Source organism: Xiphias gladius, chromosome 9, assembly GCF_016859285.1.
Source record: "Xiphias gladius isolate SHS-SW01 ecotype Sanya breed wild chromosome 9, ASM1685928v1, whole genome shotgun sequence".
NCBI lineage: Eukaryota > Metazoa > Chordata > Actinopteri > Istiophoriformes > Xiphiidae > Xiphias > Xiphias gladius.
In genome coordinates this window covers 15,241,990-15,261,499 of record NC_053408.1, presented here as the reverse complement: position 1 = coordinate 15,261,499, position 19,510 = coordinate 15,241,990, and the positions used below count along the sequence as shown (strand labels likewise).

At 41.3% G+C, this 19,510-nt stretch overlaps 1 protein-coding gene across 1 annotated transcript in view; it reads right to left on the bottom strand.

Annotated features, from left to right (window-relative positions):
• Nucleotides 1–21: 21 nt before the first annotated feature.
• Nucleotides 22–19,510, bottom strand: part of LOC120794157 (cytohesin-3-like) — a 33,800-nt gene continuing 14,311 nt past the window's right edge. The window contains exons 4-13 of the mRNA XM_040134908.1: nucleotides 18,382–18,448; nucleotides 18,063–18,181; nucleotides 15,576–15,656; nucleotides 15,351–15,463; nucleotides 12,463–12,611; nucleotides 12,206–12,317; nucleotides 7,007–7,083; nucleotides 5,054–5,125; nucleotides 4,725–4,879; nucleotides 22–2,069 (exon numbers count right to left, since the gene is read on the bottom strand). Coding sequence (XP_039990842.1) covers nucleotides 1,997–2,069; nucleotides 4,725–4,879; nucleotides 5,054–5,125; nucleotides 7,007–7,083; nucleotides 12,206–12,317; nucleotides 12,463–12,611; nucleotides 15,351–15,463; nucleotides 15,576–15,656; nucleotides 18,063–18,181; nucleotides 18,382–18,448 — 1,018 coding nt within the window. The 3' untranslated portion in view covers nucleotides 22–1,996. The remainder of the gene's footprint in view (nucleotides 2,070–4,724; nucleotides 4,880–5,053; nucleotides 5,126–7,006; nucleotides 7,084–12,205; nucleotides 12,318–12,462; nucleotides 12,612–15,350; nucleotides 15,464–15,575; nucleotides 15,657–18,062; nucleotides 18,182–18,381; nucleotides 18,449–19,510) is intronic.

Below are 19,510 nucleotides of genomic sequence, written 5' to 3'. Positions count from 1 at the left end.
GTTTTTTTTTTTTTGGTTCTTTTTGTTTTTTTTTTGTTTTTTCAACTTTAGACAGACGTTGAAAAACTGCTGTTATACCTTTTTAGTTTAGCATGTCAGAATTTATACATTGTATAAGGTGAAAGCCTTAAAATACAATTGTTAATGTCAGAAATTGTAATTTGTTCTTGGTCTTTGACGTTTACAAGATGCATTGACATGAACGAAGAAAGGTGATCGAGATTAATGATGAGTTGCCAGGGATTTTCGGAAAAAAACTCTGTTCTGCCTTTATATTATATAGAATAGATGGATTAGTCAAGCTTCTTGTTGAACTAACTTTTCACTACAGTGAGGACTGAAACTGATGGCACTCTTCTGTGGGTTCAGGTTTTGTTAATACATAGGTTTGTCTGACCGTTAGGGTCAGCAAGACAGCTAGTCTCACTAAAATTTATTTACAACGCTGTTTCCTTGTTTGAAATAACCAAAGACCTGGTATGTCTGGTGAGTCGAGCTCTTCTCACTGAAATACACACAAAAACTGTTTTCTGATCAGCATGTATTTTTATTCAAAGTATTCAGGAGCAGTTTTCCCCAAACCAAGATCAAACCATGTTTAAACCTAAAAGCTGAACCTAATAAGGAAAAGTTTGGCTGTGGGTTGGTTTGATCAGTCTGGGGGGGGGGGGGTCCAGTCAGCGTTCTCGTGATTGGAGTTCACCTTTTCAAGGGTATTCTGAACTTACTTATGTCCTACACTTTCAGCATATTGTTTTTTTTTTTTTTTTTTTTTTCTTTCATATAACATGATATTATCTGATCCTCAGCAATAACACAGTGTGAGGAGGTTCCACTGCTCTGCACACTGTTTACAATTCCCCTATTGTAAACTGTTAGCTGTTGAACAGGTATAGGCTACGGCCATTATGATTTACATGCTATATAAACACAAAGAACAAAAAGAAGAAAAAAAAACAAACAGTATGTACATTATATACTATACATGCATAATGTAAGTCTGGGGCTGCCTCTTGTTAAACAATAAGAAAATAAATACAAAAGAAATGAACTTGATCACAGAGGTGGATCTTCAATACAAAACAGTACAGAACTAATATATGAAGCGTTGTAGCTCTTCAAAACAGTGGCCACTTAAAAGGGTCATTCCACTCTATATGTTTGGTATTATTTTCCAAACTGTTTGCCTCTTCTTTTTTAGAGAGAAAATAAGGGGGCGTACAGTAAATGTAAAAAGAATATTAGCCTAGTTTTCATTTTCGTGAATAAATCAGCGTGTTTGCATATACAGATACAGTCACTTGAGGGCTAACAATCAGACCAGCTGATTTAAAGCTTGAGGCCTTCTGTGGTTAGAGGATACTATAAAACATGGTTACTGTTGGCATCTGTTGAAGGACATGTGAGGTGAAGATAAAATGTTGACTGGCATCTGGGAGTCGTGCTGGCAGAGAGCAGATAACCAATCGGGTGAGTCGGTCTGGATGAAAGGCCTGCCAAATGACCGATTCAGGTTTCAAGTCCTCACCGTGCATTTGTAGTGCAGAAGGTTTAATTCCTTGTGTGTCCAGCAGAGGGCAATATCGCCACAGCCACATTATGCTAAGATGTCCTATGATTCCAGTCATGGCTGTCCCTCCAGTAAACTCTAGTCCTCATCCTGTTGTCCACTCACATCCAGCTTGGTAAAGATTTTTGCAGTTCCTTCTGCTCCATTTCACATCAGTGTTCAGAGTCTGCACCGCATGAAATAAAACCTTCACATTCGCAGCTGCCAAGATATGATGTGCAGACAGTCTTTGGGAGGAAATAAACTTGATCCGTTCAGTCCGAAAAAAATCCCACCTGTGTCTGCTGCCTGGCCTCCGCCCATGAAATAGTAAATGGGAGTCCTTCATCACCATGGTAACACACATACACACACACATACACACAGAATTACTCTGCTGGTCACAGGAACAGTGGTGATGCAGATGTGGTTGAACGTGGGCGGTCATCATTTCTTATTTGCTATCCTCCGCTTCCTGGTGGCCAGCATGTCGTAGAAAGGATCCCTGCTGATGCTTGCTCTGTGGAAAGGAGACCGGAAGGAACACGTCAGCGATCGACTGTTTCCAACTGTTCACATCAATCCTACACACACCTGATTTTAATATGATGGTGTCGTTTGTAGGACCAATGTGTCAAAAATGCTCAAATCTATTGTTGTAGAGCTTAAAGAAAAGACCATTACACATGATCAGTTTTTGATGTTTAGAGAATCCTGGGACTATTTTGGGACGAGCTTCAGTAACTTCTCTGTGTACTAACTCGACCTTAATCTGTGTCTTGTCAATATTAGTCAGCGTATCATGTCTTGTGCCTGCACTGTATTCCGGTGGGTTTAGAAAGAAATCAACCCATTTGCTTTGATTCTGAGCGATCAACACCAAAACCTGACGTTTACGATGATTTTTTTTTGCAACTCTGATACCTCCGCTTGCTGCGCTGGAACTATCCCAACATCTCGTCATGTATGTTACCCATAGAAAAAAAAGGAATACACCAAACAGCAGAATGCACCCAGTGATGCATTAAAGGTTTTATCAATTTCCTTTACATACGTCTTTCGCGCGGAGAAAGCTCTAAACAAAATGTACACAGGAAACTGCAACAATGCTTGATGAATGTGACGGGTTTCTGCCACTCTTCATTCACTGGCTAAGGTTTCCACGTAACAATTTCTATTCTTGTTAGCTTTCACTGCATATTTCAGGGGGATTGGAAACACAATAGGGCAATAGCTTGTTCCTGGAAAGCTCTGATCACCACAAAACTTTTCTTTAAACTACCAAATGTGAAAAATTAGGCGAAGCAGGAAAAGTGTGGACTTGGATTGAAGCAAATTCCCCATAGCTGCTCTCAACAGCAAACCGGCATTTTCCTTCCCTTAGCTTTTTTCCATTTTTTTTAGTTATAAGGAAACAAGCCACAAACACACTGGCATATTATCAACTTTTCTAAGTTGATATGCTTAACTCGTTGGCAAACAGTTGCCTACTTACACGTTTGGCAGGTATGGAGCAACATTTGCATTCACTTTGAATTGTGTTTCTGATCATCTAGTGAAAGTCCAATATTAACTCTCCTTTCCAACTCCTGAGAAAAATGTCCTGCTCTTTAGAGGCTAAATTCACCACTGTGTTCACCAGCTAGACGCTAACTTTGTCTGCCATTTTGTGTTAGGCAAGTAGCCTAAAGCTGGTTTGCCAGTGTTTTTTAAAAAAAACAAACTGCCTTCTCTGGTCAAAAACAACGCAATGAGAGTGAACCAAAACAGTGAAGTCGCGGGCTGTAAAACCAAAACAATGAGCTGAAAAGGGGCTAAAACACTTCATAGAGCTGAGAGGGTGCAGAGTTGGGCAATAATTATTTGTGGGTTCATCACTACAAAGGACACCTTCACGTTACACAGTCATTTGATAGATTATTATTATTATAATTTGTTATAAAAATCAGATTGTAACTGCTTTAAATCGTTTCCTTCTTTCGTACCGTAATGTGTTGTCAGCGTCACACACTAAAGATGGGAATAAATCTTAGTAATCCGCCGCCCTCCCAGCAGCAGAACAGTGGACATGCTGAGATGGCCGGTCCAATACGTGTCTTGTTTGTACAGAGGAGTTACTACAAGAGCAATTTCCACCCTTGCAGATGAGTCATGTGTGGATATGAGTGTGAATCTGCTGACCACAGGCCAGTCTGCCACCGCAGCAGCTGAGTCAAGTCAAGCTGAGTCAAGCGCAGCTCTGTCTTGCTGAGTCCAATCTGCGACCTTTATCATTCCAACAACAACAGGAAGAGCCTTTACCTTATGATGTGCAACTGGACTGAAACACTATGAGACACCATCCTGGTTCACACTTGTGCTTGTACACTCAAAGTGCTCTGTGCCCTGCAACGGGAGCACGAAACCTGTAATACAGGCAGTGTGTCGTCTGAAGGTCAACTCTAAATCTCCCTAACCGAGTAAAATGAGCACTTCTCTCCTCTTTCCAATCACTTACTGTCCATGAAGCAGCCTCCACCGAACAAGATTCCAGTATCTTTGCTGAAAAACCCATCACTTTCATTTAATGGATACACATCTGTCAATGCTAAGTGGTTTTTTAATATCATTAGAGCATGGAAGAACTGTTTAATATGATTTTTGCTCTGATATTGATCATATTTGCCGGTGAAGCTGCAGCGGAGTGGATGATAACCAGCGAGCTGATCAATTACCCACTGGGTCCAATTTACGGCTGCACCTCCGCTCTCCTCACTGGTTAACAAGGCAGCATTTGGATATGACAAATCGGGTGTAAAGCCTGCCAATACACTTCTGAGAGCGTAGCGAGGCACAGTGTCTGAGTAGGTGTGTGTGCATGTGGTGTGTTTTTCTTTGCTGAGCACTAATCAAAGGGAAGTGAGCTTATCCAGCAGAGCAGAAATCACCTCTGGGTGTTATCTGTGTGGAAGTGTGAGAAACAGAGTCACATTTAGACACCAGCATGTGTGTGTGTGTGTGTGTGTGTTTGTGCAGGTCTGCACATTTATGATTAAGCTCACAGCTCTGTGTGTGTATGTGTGTTGCTTTCTAAAAGTCAAGGTCAGACGTGAGAAAGTCCCACATGGGAGCAGCCCAGTGTTGGCTAAGTGCCCTCTCCGTGTAAATGGATCCACACTAACACGCCGCCTCTTACTTGATGGATTTGATCCACTCCTCCTTCTCCTCTGGCGTTGGGGCCGATATCCTGTACACTACGTGGTTGCCCTCGACGACCCGCCCGTCCGCCTCTGTCTTGCAGGCCTTGATCACCTGACCTTTGTGGCTGGGGTTGTAGAGCTCAAAGCAGTTCTGTGAAGAGATCAGGAGGCAGCCGGATGATACGCATGGTAAAAAAAATAGCATCTCTGAGAAAACAGAAGTTGTATTTTTTGTTTTTATAGAGTTTATGTTCTCTAAGTGTGAATTTTAAAAAGATGACGGTGGATTTAAATGGAGAAGACAGTGTCTGGAGTTGCTCCTTACGGGTTTCCTGGGCTCGTCCACCTCTCTGATACTGAGGTTCTCCAGAGGAATAATCCCACGAGGCTCTTTATCCTGAAGACACACACGTACAAAGACAGATCTCAGCATCAACACATTACTTATTCAGAACTTACGTGTCTCTTCACCACCATACTGTGTCATTGCGAAAGATCTTCCTCTCATCCGCTCTTTCCTACGCGTGGCTGGTGGAGGATGACTATTTCCTGAGCAACGCTCTTCGCTATTCAAAGCAATTTCAAGTTAAAATTTGCGTCAGTTACAAATGAGAAAACAAAAATATTTAAAAGGTACTTTTTTCGATGCTACATGTAGCACCTTTCATTTGAACAGCAGATAAGCTAAGTATTTTAACTATTATCTTTACATTAAATTGAGACTGACAGCACCATAGTAAACAAATCAAGGCGGTGATTAAAGCACAGTGGAGGTTTTTATTCATCCTGGTCATGGGGGGGACAGCACCCGGGGGGGACGTAACCCTACACTCTCCATCCTCCAGCGACCACTATTGTGTCAGCGGGGCCAGATGTGAAAAGTGTTTGTGTGTGTGCGTGTTTGTGTTTGGAGGGGAACCTTGAGGGACAACCCCATGTCCTGCTTGTCATCTTCCTACTAATGAGTGGGCTCAGCAGTGGGGGAGGAAATGCTCGGGGACAGCTGCTTACAGCTGGCTGAGTGTGTGCCCCTTTCTGAGTGTGTGCCCCACTGCAGCGTGTATGTGTGTGTGTGTGTTTGGGGAGGGTGTGTGACGCTGGGTTGCTGGGTTGAAGCGTGGGGTGACTCTCGCAGCGGGTTGGGGGAGGCACTTGGCTTATAGCAAAGCAGGGGCCAGATGTGTGCCATAGACTTTGCAGATGTTTCCCATGATGCCTCATGTTAATTGCTGGAGTGAGGTTCATTTAGGTCCAACGGGCAACGTTGAAGAGCAGAGCTGGAAGGCAAAGGCTTCTGTCTTTAGCGCTGTGTGTGTGTGTGTGTGTGCGTGTGTGTGTGTGTGTGTGTGTGCGTGTGCGTGTGTGTGTGTGTGCGTGTGTGTGTGTGTGTGTGTGCGTGTGCGTGTGTGCGTGTGTTAAGGTGTGCAAGAGAGACAATGATTACAAGTGGGCCCCTTTATTTTTTATGTTTCTTCTTTACTTACCGTCCTGTTGTAATTTATCTATCTATACTATATTCATTTACACTTCAGCTATTTCACACACTTAGCTAGTCCACCAATATTGGAATAGGTAGTTTAAAATGTAAAACTATATTTATTGAGATTCCTTGAAGGAACATTTTCACACTTCTTGCTGAGCGTCATGTCTGTAAATATAATAAATATCAAGCTACAGCCAGCAACTTGGTAGCTTAGCCTAGCAAAAATCCTAGAAAGTACAAAACTGTACAAAAACCATAAAAACAACAAAGTGTAAAAGCTTGTTATGTGCTGGACAATTTTTTGGCTGGTTGCAACGACTTCTTTGAGTCTCGACATCACCGTGACTTGGCCAGGATACACCAGGAACTCACCACTCGCTGCCAAGAAATGGAACATAACCCTCCAGTAAACCCCAAACTGTTGTGTTTACGCTCGAGTTGTGTATGGATTAAACAAACCAGATATAACATTTTAATAGGTTAACTTCAGAGGTACGTTTGGACACAACTACGCTTGCTGTTTCCCCCCGTTTCTAGTGTTTGTGCTACACTAAGCCGACCGTGTCCTGGCTGCAGCTTCATAATTAGCATACAAACAAGAGAGTGCTATCAATCTTCTCATTTAACGCTCAAAATTAAAGGAAAAATAATGAAATTTATTATCATTGGTAAGCTGCAAATAGATAAATATTTGTGAAATGTGCATTCAGGTAAACAACAGAATAACCACAAATGAGTTTCAAAATAGCTGTAGTGCATATTCTGACACATATAAACACACATCTGCCTACTTACTGTTGTGTATTCAAAGTAGTACAGGCAATTGTCGGTCAGAATGAACCACCTTCTCTTCCACGTCTTCACCCGGCCACCTAGGGGAGGAACCACATAACATTTCATTTCAAACTGAAGAGTTGACACTGTTTGTGCGTGTAACGGCTAACCTGCAGGAGACCTCAGTTCCACGTGCCACATCTGGTTCTGATCATCATCTCTCTGCATTATTAGGCTCAATCAGAGGCTGGATACCCCCCCCCCCCCACCACCAACCACTCCCAGTCCCCAGAGATCGATGGCTGAGGGCTCTGCAGGCAAGCGTGCGGGCGGGGGGGGGGGGCCTTGTGAAAACAGTTGAACCCAGTGTTACCTCCCAGGAGAAATCCCAGACATTTATACAGACGTGTACAGAGTATGTGACAACGAAAAGCAGGAGTGCATTCAACTGGGGTGGCCGGTGAGAGTGATGGATATTTGAGAACGGTATCTGCTGATATTTTAGAAAAACAGTGGCAGAAAAATTGCATGAATCATAATAGTTGCACACAGGGTTCAGTTTTGGAGCGGGTGATCTTAAAAGTTCAAATTGAGCACTGTCTGAACCAAATCCTATACAGTTAAACATCTGAATGTAGAAATAGTCTAAGGAGATTTCCTTTTAAAGACACAAAAACTCTCCATCTGCCTTAATCATCAGATACAAGTGGATTATTGGGATTATTGGATTTTCTGTTTACTACAGCATCGGTGACACAATGAGCAATTTACCTATGTAATCAAAAAGACATAATGTGGCTGATGTCAATGTACAGTCTGCAATATGTGCACCATAATGACATGTTTGCTGACTTTACAGAATGAGCAGCAAGCAGATGCTACTGATGTAATCAATATGTAATGTTCACCTGACCCAGATTTTCATTCTATACTGCTATCCAGAGTGAAATCCAACATCTATGGTATATTATTTATGAGCAATATTAACTTTATGATGCAGCCACTGCATTTTACTCACTAAGATGGAATGTGCACTTAAAATGTAGTCTACCGTTGTTGGGTAAATATAATATATATGTTTTATTCAGTTACAGTCGACCATAAGGCAGTCTGGAGAGCTTTTTATCCTCATTAGCCATATAGTTAATTTCATCTTCAAAAGCTTACATTTAGTATGGATTACTACTACAGGATCTTCCATGTTTGCATGTTTCGAATACAGATTTATCATTCAGTTGTTTGTTTATGGACAGTCTGGAGAGGGAGTTCAAATAAATGCGGGATGGTTCAAAATTGTGCACAAATGCGAGGGAGAAGAAAGTCTCACATTTGTCTATTTTTATAACTAGTATTATTGAACCCGATAAAAATGTTTCACGAGTGTAATTTAGTTTATTTAACGGTTATTCGTTTAATAAATATGAGGTCCTCACAGGCATAACAGCCACAAACTGACTGGCCATGTACCAAATATACAGTTGCATTTTGCCTCAGTTACAAATTAGAAAACAAAAATATTAAAAGGTACTTTTTTCGATGCTACATGTTGCACCTTTCATTTGAACAGCAGATAAGCTAAGTATTTTAACTATTATCTTTACATTAAATTGAGACTGACAGCACCATAGTAAACAAATCAAGGCGGTGATTAAAGCACAGTGGAGGTTTACATGCTGAACACTTAACAAAATTTGCTTTTTCTTTAGGAACATTTATCTATCTCTCTCTTTGTCTCTTTACTTTGTCTCAGAGTACAAGCTTGGCTTAACTCTGACAATTTTCTTACAACATAAATAGATGACCTACAGAGTGCTCAATGTCTTTGTGGCCGCTCCACAGTTAGTAGGTATTCTGAAATATATTCTAAGACCGTCCAATGCCTGGATTTTATTATCACACTGGATGATGATGGATTCAGGCAGAGCGGCAGGATCAGTCTGGGTTAACAGTGTAGGTGTTAAGAGAGTTTATGGAGCTTCATAGCCCTAGCAGTGCAGCTGTATGTCATATTGAAAACCTTCCCATCATTAAGCAGGGGCTCCTCTGATGGAGCTAAAATTAGTGTGGAATTCACAAATGGGAAAAACGGAATCTAAAATGATCTGGCAAGTGCAGCCAGTGGAATAGCGAGCAAAAGCGAAAGAGAGACCGTTCCCTGAAGCAGCAGTGGCAGCTATGGAGGCCTGTAGGGCGGGAATAGATGGACAAAAATGAAAGAGGTGTAAGGGTCCTCTTTATTTCACTGCATGACCAGTCATGCAGTGGTACGTGCGCATTCCCACAGCGCAGATTCAAGCAGCTCATTCACTTAAGCTGAAGCATGACTGCATGTTCTGGCAGATAGCTACACAGGAGCTGCATGACGCGCAGGGCAGCCTCTAATGGTACAAAGCATGAGGTGACCTATTCAGCTGACCCCTGGGAACTTGTTCCAGGGAATCTACAAGGGAGGAAAAGTCACTTATGTCAGAGCAATGCACATTACCATTATATGTAGAAAAACCCCGAAGCCTGCAGCAGTTTCGTTCAGAAGAAATTGATTTAGTCCTTTGGTTGACTTGTTAATGCTTTCAGGTTTGTTGTCATAAAAATAAAAAAAGTACAGCAAAATTTGGAAATACGATTTTTAGCTTTCTTGTCGAGAATTAGCTGAAAATGTAGATACCATTCTCATGTCCGTGCACTAACTAATGAAGCTAACATTACAGCCAACAGTGGGTTAGCTTAGCAACGCAAAAAGACTGTACACAGGAGGAAGCAGCACGTGTGAATTTGTGAACTTTATAGGTGCTACAGTTGGACACAGCCAAGCTGGCGGTTTCCCCGTTTCCCATCATTGTGCTATGCTAAGCTAACTGGCTGCTAGTTGATCTTCTCAGCTAACTCTCAGTAAGAACCCAGATAAGGGTGTTTCCCACAATGTAAGACTATTCCTTTAAACAAGTCTTGTGAACTTGAAGTTGAAAGTACCCATAAATACAACAGGTAAAATTTAAACCAAGCAGCAGCTCTCCAAAAACTAGTGGCAGTTTTTAACATAATAATTTTAATTTCCATGTTAATTTTTGGTTCCAAATAAGTGGCTTAAATAACTTATAATCTAGACTGGTTTAAAACTCACCTGATCACTAGTGATTGTGATCTACCATTACATTAAACTTTGTTTTTAACTGCACAAAGCATTATGCTTATTTGCTCATGGCTCTGACATACATGACATGATATGTTTTGTGAAAAAAGTAAGGATAATAAAGGGGATGTAGCAAGTGGCACAGAGGTTTGAGGAGGTGAACAGTTATTTTTGTGCTTAATTAGTGCTTTACGTGTGCACCAACAGAGACGACCCCCTCAGCGTCATCCAGCCTCCTCCAGAGCCACGAGAGGAATGCACCCAATCCCCATGCAGAATGAGAGAGATCACTGACCTCCAACTCGCATTGCCTTTGAATGAGATAACCCATCACCTAGGAATGCCGTAACTTATTTGCCCAGTAACAGCTCTGATACAACAGGCCAATTAGATGAGGTGGCTAGCATGTTCAGGAGCTAAGGAGATAATGGCAGCCAATGCCAGTATGAGGACACTCTGTGATGAACCAGGTGGAGGAGGAAGGAGCGTTACCTACCTCCTAATACAGAGATTTAAGAAGGAACGGCCATCACAGAACAGAATGAAAGAACAAAACACAGGGTGAAAGTGTGAAAGGTTAGAGAGGGAGTGAGGAACAAAAAACACAGAAAGGATTTGAAAAAGACAGCAAGCACAAAAATCACCATGACAGAGAGACAGAGAGAGAGAGAGACCAGTTGAAATCACAAAGAGGAGCAAGGAGAGACAATATGAGACAAAACGAGGAGGAGAGGTCATGAGATGAATGACGGAGAGAGAAAACACACTTTGCAGTTGCGTCACAGACTTCCTAGCAACCATATCTGGCACCGTCATGAAGGTGGACAGTTTTCTGGGCAAAAATGGGTCTAGGTCAGAAATCATGAGTTGACTAAAAATAGTTTTTGTAGTAGTATTTACTGTTACTATTAACATTACAAGTCCGATAATGTAGACATTTTCCAAATTTTCCTGTTTTTGGCAAAGTTAATGAAAGGATTTATCGCTTGATAAGAGTCAGGTCTGTTGAATGACTTGCTAGCCAGCTAATCAGCCAGCAGGCATCTGACTATGTAGTGTATTCACACCGGGAAAATGAACTGTGTCATAAATTCACTCAATATTTGAGTGTGTTGTTGATGCACAGTTTTGTCCCCCATTGCTAGTGCAAAGGGTTCTCAGCTTCAAACAAGATCAAGGCTGTGTTCAGACCAGTGTGCTAAGCAGCTGGCTAACCGCTCAGTCTGAATAACCTGTGAGAACAGGTAATAAAAACAAAAAACTACAAGAATTATCAGCTGGTTAGACCAGAAAGGGGCACGCCCTTAATTCATTTGCACATTATCATAAAATAAGAAGTGCTTGAAGCTTGGTGACGTAGCAACTGCATTCACTCTCATTCCCCACCTCCTCGGTCACAACTGACTGAAAACCAAGCCACATCTCTTTTTTGAAGCAATCGTACTCAGACAGAGCAGAGTTATATAAAATTGAATGGTGCGACACAACTTTTGATAGCTTTCTCTATTTTGGACTCTCACATTCTCTCCATCCCCTCAAAGGTCAGTGCTATCAAGAGAGTTTGCAATTGGTCAACATATCAAACTTCACCTAAACTGAACTAAGTCCATTGATTGCTCTAGTTCCATTGAAATTAAATTGTTTTTGTCTAAAATTTTGCTGTTATAAATGTTGGTGTAACCAGGCCCTTAATACTTGGAAAGCTTGTTAAAAAGCTAAACGTCAAGTTTTTATAGGTGAAATTTGTATCACCATCAGCTCGTGATATCTGTCAGCTTATACTTTGCATCATTTCCTCTCGATAAAAATGTAGTACACTGGGATAAACAGGGACTTAATGTTTCATTCTGCTGAAATTAAAAAAATTCTAAGTAACTCAATCAGCTATCCGTTGTTGCCCAAGAGCCATCGACCTCCAACATGGCCACCTGAAAGCTCATCATAAACAAGTCACACACAAACAAACAACACAAGCAAACACACTTCACCAGGGAAATGAATGACACTGCTCATCAAACTGATGTTGAAGCCCTCCTGACTTAAATCAACATGATCATGAAGGTTACTCTTGCAAGTCTGAATGCACGTACCAAGCTTTAAGAGCCAGCCTTCTCTGTCGGGGTTGAAGAAAGTGTGCGTCAGATCATTCCCATCATCCTCTGGAATTTTGAAGGGCTCGTTTTTGATGCTGTCGTAAAGGTTCTGCAGACAGGGGAGGGGAAACTATTAGTAAAATGGGGAAACAGTGGAGGAAAAGCCTCATTCGTATGGAGCAAGTGTGACAGAAAGGTCACAGAGATCAGTCGCCACACACTAACACACACACTCATTACAGACAAATCCTCACCCTGAGAAGTTCCTCCGGCAGATCTCCTCCTTCATTAATGCCTCTGTTCATGGAGATAAAGCGCTCCACGGGGGGCTTGTCTCTGACATTCGGGTTATGTAGGCTGGTGTTCAGCATGATGATAGCAAACGACAGCACGTAGCAGGTATCTGAGAGCAACAGGAAGGGAAATAAAGGAGTCACAAAAGTGTATGTCCTCACACAGAGACCCCACCTACACACGGTATTAATACTTCATCTGTATCTGGATATATCTGTCGACCTACGTCTACCGAATCTACGGTCAGATGGCACATATTACACGTATGATGCAGAATACTGCACAGTATAAAACAGACAATGAAACAGGCTTCACACCAAGATCAAAAATATGACACGTTTACCATAACCACCATAGTTAGTCACTGTATTATTGGATAATACACACCCTATTCTTACAAGATTTTTACATATCAAAATTCATTTCAGATCATTACAGTCCGGTTTGCATGATCAGTTTTTATTTTCCAATTTTTTATGGTGAGCATTTGTACATTAGACAGGGAATTAGAATTGTATTCGTAGGTGTGGTGTAACATTTTCAGGTGTGAGTACATATAATGGGAGGCCATCAACATATGGTGATATTTTGTGTTCATTATGACCGTTTGTATTTCCATTTCTTTTTAAACATACAGCCATTCTTTTTATATTGCTACTATGTTATATCGCTGTAGTTTATTTCTCTGTTTTACTGGCACATCTTGGGTGGCCATTTTTTCAAAAAATCATTTTGCATTTGTTCTGCATTTGAAAAATTGCGTATGTGCGTGCTTGTGTGTGTAAGGGGTGGGGGTGCAGGGCTGTAGTCTCTCTACTGTGTGCTAATGTTCAGAGTCACACGGGCCAGTGGCTGCCTGTAAATGAATCATTCATTTCACTCTGTCTGTCTCTTCACACTGACATACTTTGGGCCGGGCTGTCCTGTGCTGCTTATTGTCTGCCTGTTAACACATTCTTTATAAAAAAAATTAAAAAAAAACAGAGAGAGAGAGAGAGAGAGAGAGAGGAGCTTTGCACACAGCGCGTACTATGGGCCAATAGGTGCTGGTATCTCCAAGAGGAATGTCAGTGTATTCAAAGAGCTGTTGATCATGATGAAGCCCTGAGGGAAACGGGTTGCTCATGACCCCGGTAATTGAAGATCTCTGATCATTTTATGGTTTTATGGACTCAGTGTGCGGTTAGTGCTACGCACATGGTCCTGTGCTGAGGCTCTGCCCTGCACCCACACCAACTGTCACTCACATACACAGACACACACACACAAACACACACACACACACACACACACACACACACACACACACACACACACACACGCACACACAAATTTGTGCCTGCCTAAGTGCAGATTGGGCGTGAGGCATTATGGGATCACTGAAGAAAGGAAGCAAGCTTTATTAATAAAACAGTCTGATTCTGATATACTTCAAAGAAACATATACTGCGTGGGGGCAGAAACAGTGACAAGGCCAAATTCAGTATCTGAAAAAGACATAATCTGAAAGATTGACAAGTCGTGTCATTTTAGAGGCTTTTATGCTGAATATATTAAATCTAATATTTCTATAATAAGTAAAAATAACAGCCCTGTTTGCATCTTAACCACCATGCATCTTCAGATGTTATGTCGTAGCATCTGAATTTGCTCAGCCCCTTACCTTGGCAGGTAATCCATTACCTGAAGCTCACCAAAACCTGGAGTATCCCTTCACCTCCACAGAAGCACATACATCCTCCAAAATCGTGCACACTCAATAGGTTGATCTAAAGCGTCTTTAATTATTTACTGACTATTGAAGTTGTAGGCTTTGTTTATCACAGGATATGTATCACTCAGCCCGGCTGAGTCACCCTAAATAATGGATGTCCCTTGTTTGTTGCCGGTTGTTTACTCTGAACTCATCTGCTGCAGTGAACTGGAAACTGTAATCTGGTTAATCCTCATTGAACCTTAGTTACAGTGACTCTTATGGTTTAATGATCGAAATGCATTTAAAAAAAAACAGGCCATCATTCAGGGCATCCTATTAGCGACCCTCAGGCAGACCTTTCTGTCAGCATGTTAGGCTGGACTGTTTGTCAGTGCACTGACGTTGTCCAGCATTGGATTTCACACATTGCTCCTATGAATATAGACAAACTCAAGCCCAGCTCCCAACCAAGAGTATGTACCACAGGCACGAGGGGGCATGCGGAGAGACTAACTCAACTAAAGGAAGTTGCAATTTGATTAAAAAAGGGAAAAAAAATCCACACAATGAGTCAGCTGTAATGCCGACACTGTGGCGGTTGAGACTGCGTGAAAAATAGGGAGCAGGACAGCAAATAAATCTAAACAGTTAATAAGAAGTGGATTAATGGCTGAAGTAGATAAAAGTAAAAGTTAGCTAAACGTAATTGATTAAATGGTTTAAACAGTTAATATTAGCTAAACTTAGTGGATGATAGTTTGCTAAAAGTAACAGTTGGTTGAAACAGCTAAACTTAATGGATAAACAGTTGTAATAGCTATAGGTCATGGAAAAAAAGTTGAAAGAGGTAAAATAATGAATCAATTATTGAAATATCTATAGGTAATGCATACATTTGTTAAAATAGTTAGCTAAAAGTTATGGATAAATGGTCCATAGGTCCAGGTTCTGCCAAAACATTGTAACAATACTGACTTATTTATAATCATTAAAATAACATCCAGTTTAAAATCAGTTCAAATGGACGCATTTGGAAGAAGACAGTTGGTGTTGATGACTGGAGTTCATATCTGACAGGCCTCTGGGGGTAAGTCTGGTAAAAAAGGTTGGGAAGCGCTGGTTTACACTACAGTAACTTGCTGTGTGTCTGACCTGTTGACTGGAAGACTCCAGGGTTGCACTGGCAGTACCGCGAGGCAAACGCCTCCATCATTCGGTCGATCTTCTGGGCTTCGCCTGGCAAACGGAAACTCCACAAGAACTGCCTACAATAGAGAAGGACAAAAGGGGGAATTTAATGTGTGATGCCACAGGCATTCAGGGTACGCACGTCGTCACTGTTCTAAACATCGAATTTGGGTTAATCAATCCGCTGACCGTAGTGCTTGGACGAGGTTGAGGTCTGCGAACTCATGCAGCTCCACAAAAGCCTGCAGCACCTTGATGTTGAAGTCATCGCTGGTGGAGAAAAAGAGGAATGAGAAAATCATATTTCCAGTATTGTTCTACCTCCAGCCATTTCTTTCTTTCTTTCTTTTTTTTTTTTTAAAGAAAATAAAGACTATACATGATACCTCTGAACACAATATAAACCCGAAGACTGGGTGGAGGAAAAACATATTTCCTCCATGAAAGCATTTCTCAACCTGAATTCCTTTTTCTCAGCATTCCTTTCATGTTTGTGGCCTTATTCATACCGGACGCTGAGCTGGTCTGGAAACAATTTAAACAGCTGGCCAATGCTGACTGTTACTCCACCCCAAGGGGGGAAACGGTGCGTTTGAATGATGAAAAACAGCTAAGACCAAACCTACAGAGGTTCTTTTTTTGTCAGAGGTTTGTTTGGTCATCAGAGGGGTTTTGGAGGAAGAATCAACAGCTGCTCTCAGGCTGCGGTCACCGCTTCTCTAATTGTGTTTGTTATATATCAGGGTCCGTGATCCTGCATTGTCTTTTTATTTGTGTATTGCTCAAATGAAACCAGGAATTTTCCGACTTGGTGTTTTGTGTTTTTTGTCCCAAGACGCAGTGGAAAGGTTGAGAAGAGTACAGAGAGTCCTAGTTTACAAGAAACAAACAACACACTTGCATGGCCATAACATTCTATGATCATTTGGTGGATGAATTGGGGTTTTTCTTCTCAGTCAGTCATAAACACTCCGGAGTGTTTATGACTGACTGAGAAGAAAAAATTGCACAGTATACTGTTGTCTGCAGCCTAATAAAATAAATCCTGTCCTATGCGGCTTATGCAGGTTATTACTATAGGTAAAGTTATTACAAAAGAAACTTGGATGTGGCCTGCTTTTTTTTACGGTGAAATAAAAACTGTATATGCATACTGTATATACGTGTCTCAGTGTGATAACAATGAGTGTGTTGTATGTGACAAACAAAGCTGAATTATACAGGAACAATAAAAAAGGGCTGCCAAACAAAAACTGGGTGCTTGAGTAATTTAAGAGTCAATCGCCCACTCAGCCTGCAACCATCTCCCACTATCTATCCTCCATCTAGCTATTATTCTCTTCCACTGTTTCCAACTCCTTTCCATGTGTCGCGCCCCCATCCCCCCCATCCCCCCACCACTGCATCTCCCTTTTCTGCCCGGCATGTAACGATAGGTCCCTGCTCCTTGCATAAGCTCAATTACTGATAATTACTGCGTGTAAACCCTCAGCCTGTGTTTAGTGTGATTTTCACTGGTTAGACGGCCACTTTGATGATCCTCCATGAATACAGCCTATTGCCAATGAGAGGAGTCCCCAGAGTCCCCCCCTCCCCTACCTTCATTCAAGCCTCGTTCAGAGTGTGTTTGTGTGTGCATGTGTGTGCTGCCTTGCAAAGAGAGCGGAGTGGATCAACTATTCTGACCGCCAACACTGTAAATTCGACATTTAATCAAGATCCTTTTTACCTGACCATATTTTTGCAATACAAGATCTCTTTTTACCTAAACTTTGATACTGGGTTTGTGACCAAAAAAAAGCACCGTGTGAATTCCATCACCTCAAAGTGAAATTTGTAGGTGGTATGTGATTTCTTGTATTTTATGTAAATTCTTTGGGAAATATATTTGTGGTTAGTTCTGGTTTTCAGGAACTTGCAACGTGCAGACACGATAAGCAAGTTTCCCAGGTCACTAAGGATGACGCACAATGAACACACTAGTGTCACAGTGAGTGTAACGGCATTTACTTTTACTGCTGTATTTTTCTTTGACAATTTTGTTTTGTGGAGGATTAGAGAGGGTCCATGAATATAGGTGTAATTTATATTTTAGAGGTTTTTTTTATAGAGTTATATTTAGTAGATGTAATTTCCTCAGGTTATGTGTCGCGTGTAATTCAACTTTAAACATTTTTAATTTAAAATTAGTTTTCCAAATTAGTTTTTAGCTTAGTTTAGTTAGTAGTGCCTTTTTTACACTAAACCTCTGAGGTTCATTCACTTTCAGCTCCCTTTCCCTGTTTTTGATTCAGAGCATTTTGTTCCTCATATAGTAGGTAACTATGTAATCTCACCGTCAGATAACACCATCCATCACAATAGTCTTCCGGCTATCTAAGACAATGACGGTGTTACAGCTGCAGGACTTGCCTTCTTCTTCATTATCCGGCAGTCTGGCCAGAGATCTGAGGAGCTGGACGGCGCTTTTATTACCAGTTATTCTATAAGTCCACATGGGTTGACTGTGACAGGACACCCGCACTTCCTCAAAGATTTATGTTGGAGGGGGTCAATCATGTTCACCCTCTTTAATCAATAAATCCAGCCCATAATTTCCTTCTCTAATCATAGAGGGGGTATAAATCTCATGTAAGGATGGCTTTCTCCCTCAGCCTGATTGATGCTCTGTCTTACCGCTCGCCTAAGTAGTCCCCAATGACGGTCTTGTTGAGACCCTCGCCTTTGTAGAGGAACTGGGCGATGTCTTCAGGAGTGTGCTGAAGAAGGTCATTCTCCAGCAGGAACTGAATTCCCTGGAGACAGTGAGGAGAAAACAGGGTGGCTGTTCATCTCAATCTTGGTAGCATGAGGGAAAATGACAGGGTTTCATTGCTGCGGATGGATTCATTTCATTTCAGTGCTATAGAGACACCGGAGGCTGTGATGGTTTATGATGAAAACATTAGGCTGGGAAAGGACTGAAAAAAAAACAAAATAAAACAAAGAAGTGTACCTTCTTTGGATCCATGTTGAATTTCTTCCTCCCCATGGCGATCTGTTTGTTTCGCTGGGATGTTTTACTGGAACACAAAAACATAAAGAATATGTAGAGATTTAATTAGGTGACTCCACAGTCTTCCCCTAAACAACACAGAAAATAACGGATCGTCAAGTACCTGGATGTCAAACACAACAATTATACTTTATTTAAAGTCGCAACTGAAGAGTTTATTTCCTGCCACATCTGTTCTACTCCTTACACGCTTGTATGTTCATGCTTGAATCTAATCTGAAAAACATATGCACACAGAGACAAACTCCACAAAGAAGCCCACTGTCCAAAGACATAAAATGTGTGGGCCTAATGCAGGCGGGTGATTAAGTGACAGATGAGAAGACAAGGCGGGAATGGCCTTAGTGACAAACAGCACACACCATGGCCACACACGATAAATCATTATGGAGAACACGTCTGATTGATTTATACTGGCACATATGCTGTATGTTGACTCTCATTGTTTGTTTTGTGTAGCGGTTGGTCTGGCCAGCTGTATAGTATGATGCTGCTAACCATGGGTGTAATAAGTCAAATTTATCTATACAAACAACCAGCTAGCCCTGCTACCTCTCCAGGTATATCTACTTTATTCATAGCCAACCTACAGATTGTCATTCAAATCATAAAGCGCCTTTGTAATCTGACTGTCTTTGACATCTTTGACACAACATGCAAATCCCAAACCCAACTAAGATAGAGGCAATGACTCAACTAAGAGCCATAATTCTACTGGCTGCTATTTATGAAGGTAAAAACCAATGTTAGTGTTATTTAGCGCTGTAGAGGTCACAGAAGTCATGTTCTCTGTACTTTTTCCAGGAATTTGGGGATTTCAGTGAGTTACAATTTAATGTCAAACATGGTTCAATTTTTTCTAAAAGACGTAAATATGTTTTGATTCAGCATCTTTAGTTTTATAGACCCACAACACATTTATTTTGGCTAGTGGGCAGAAGGCTCCGAAACAGCCTTTAGACTATCACGTAGAGCTACTTTAGGAGACACTACTGCCTTTAAATAAGCACTAAAACTCACACAAAATATCACTGATCTAAATGTATAAGTAATATGTGAACATATCCAA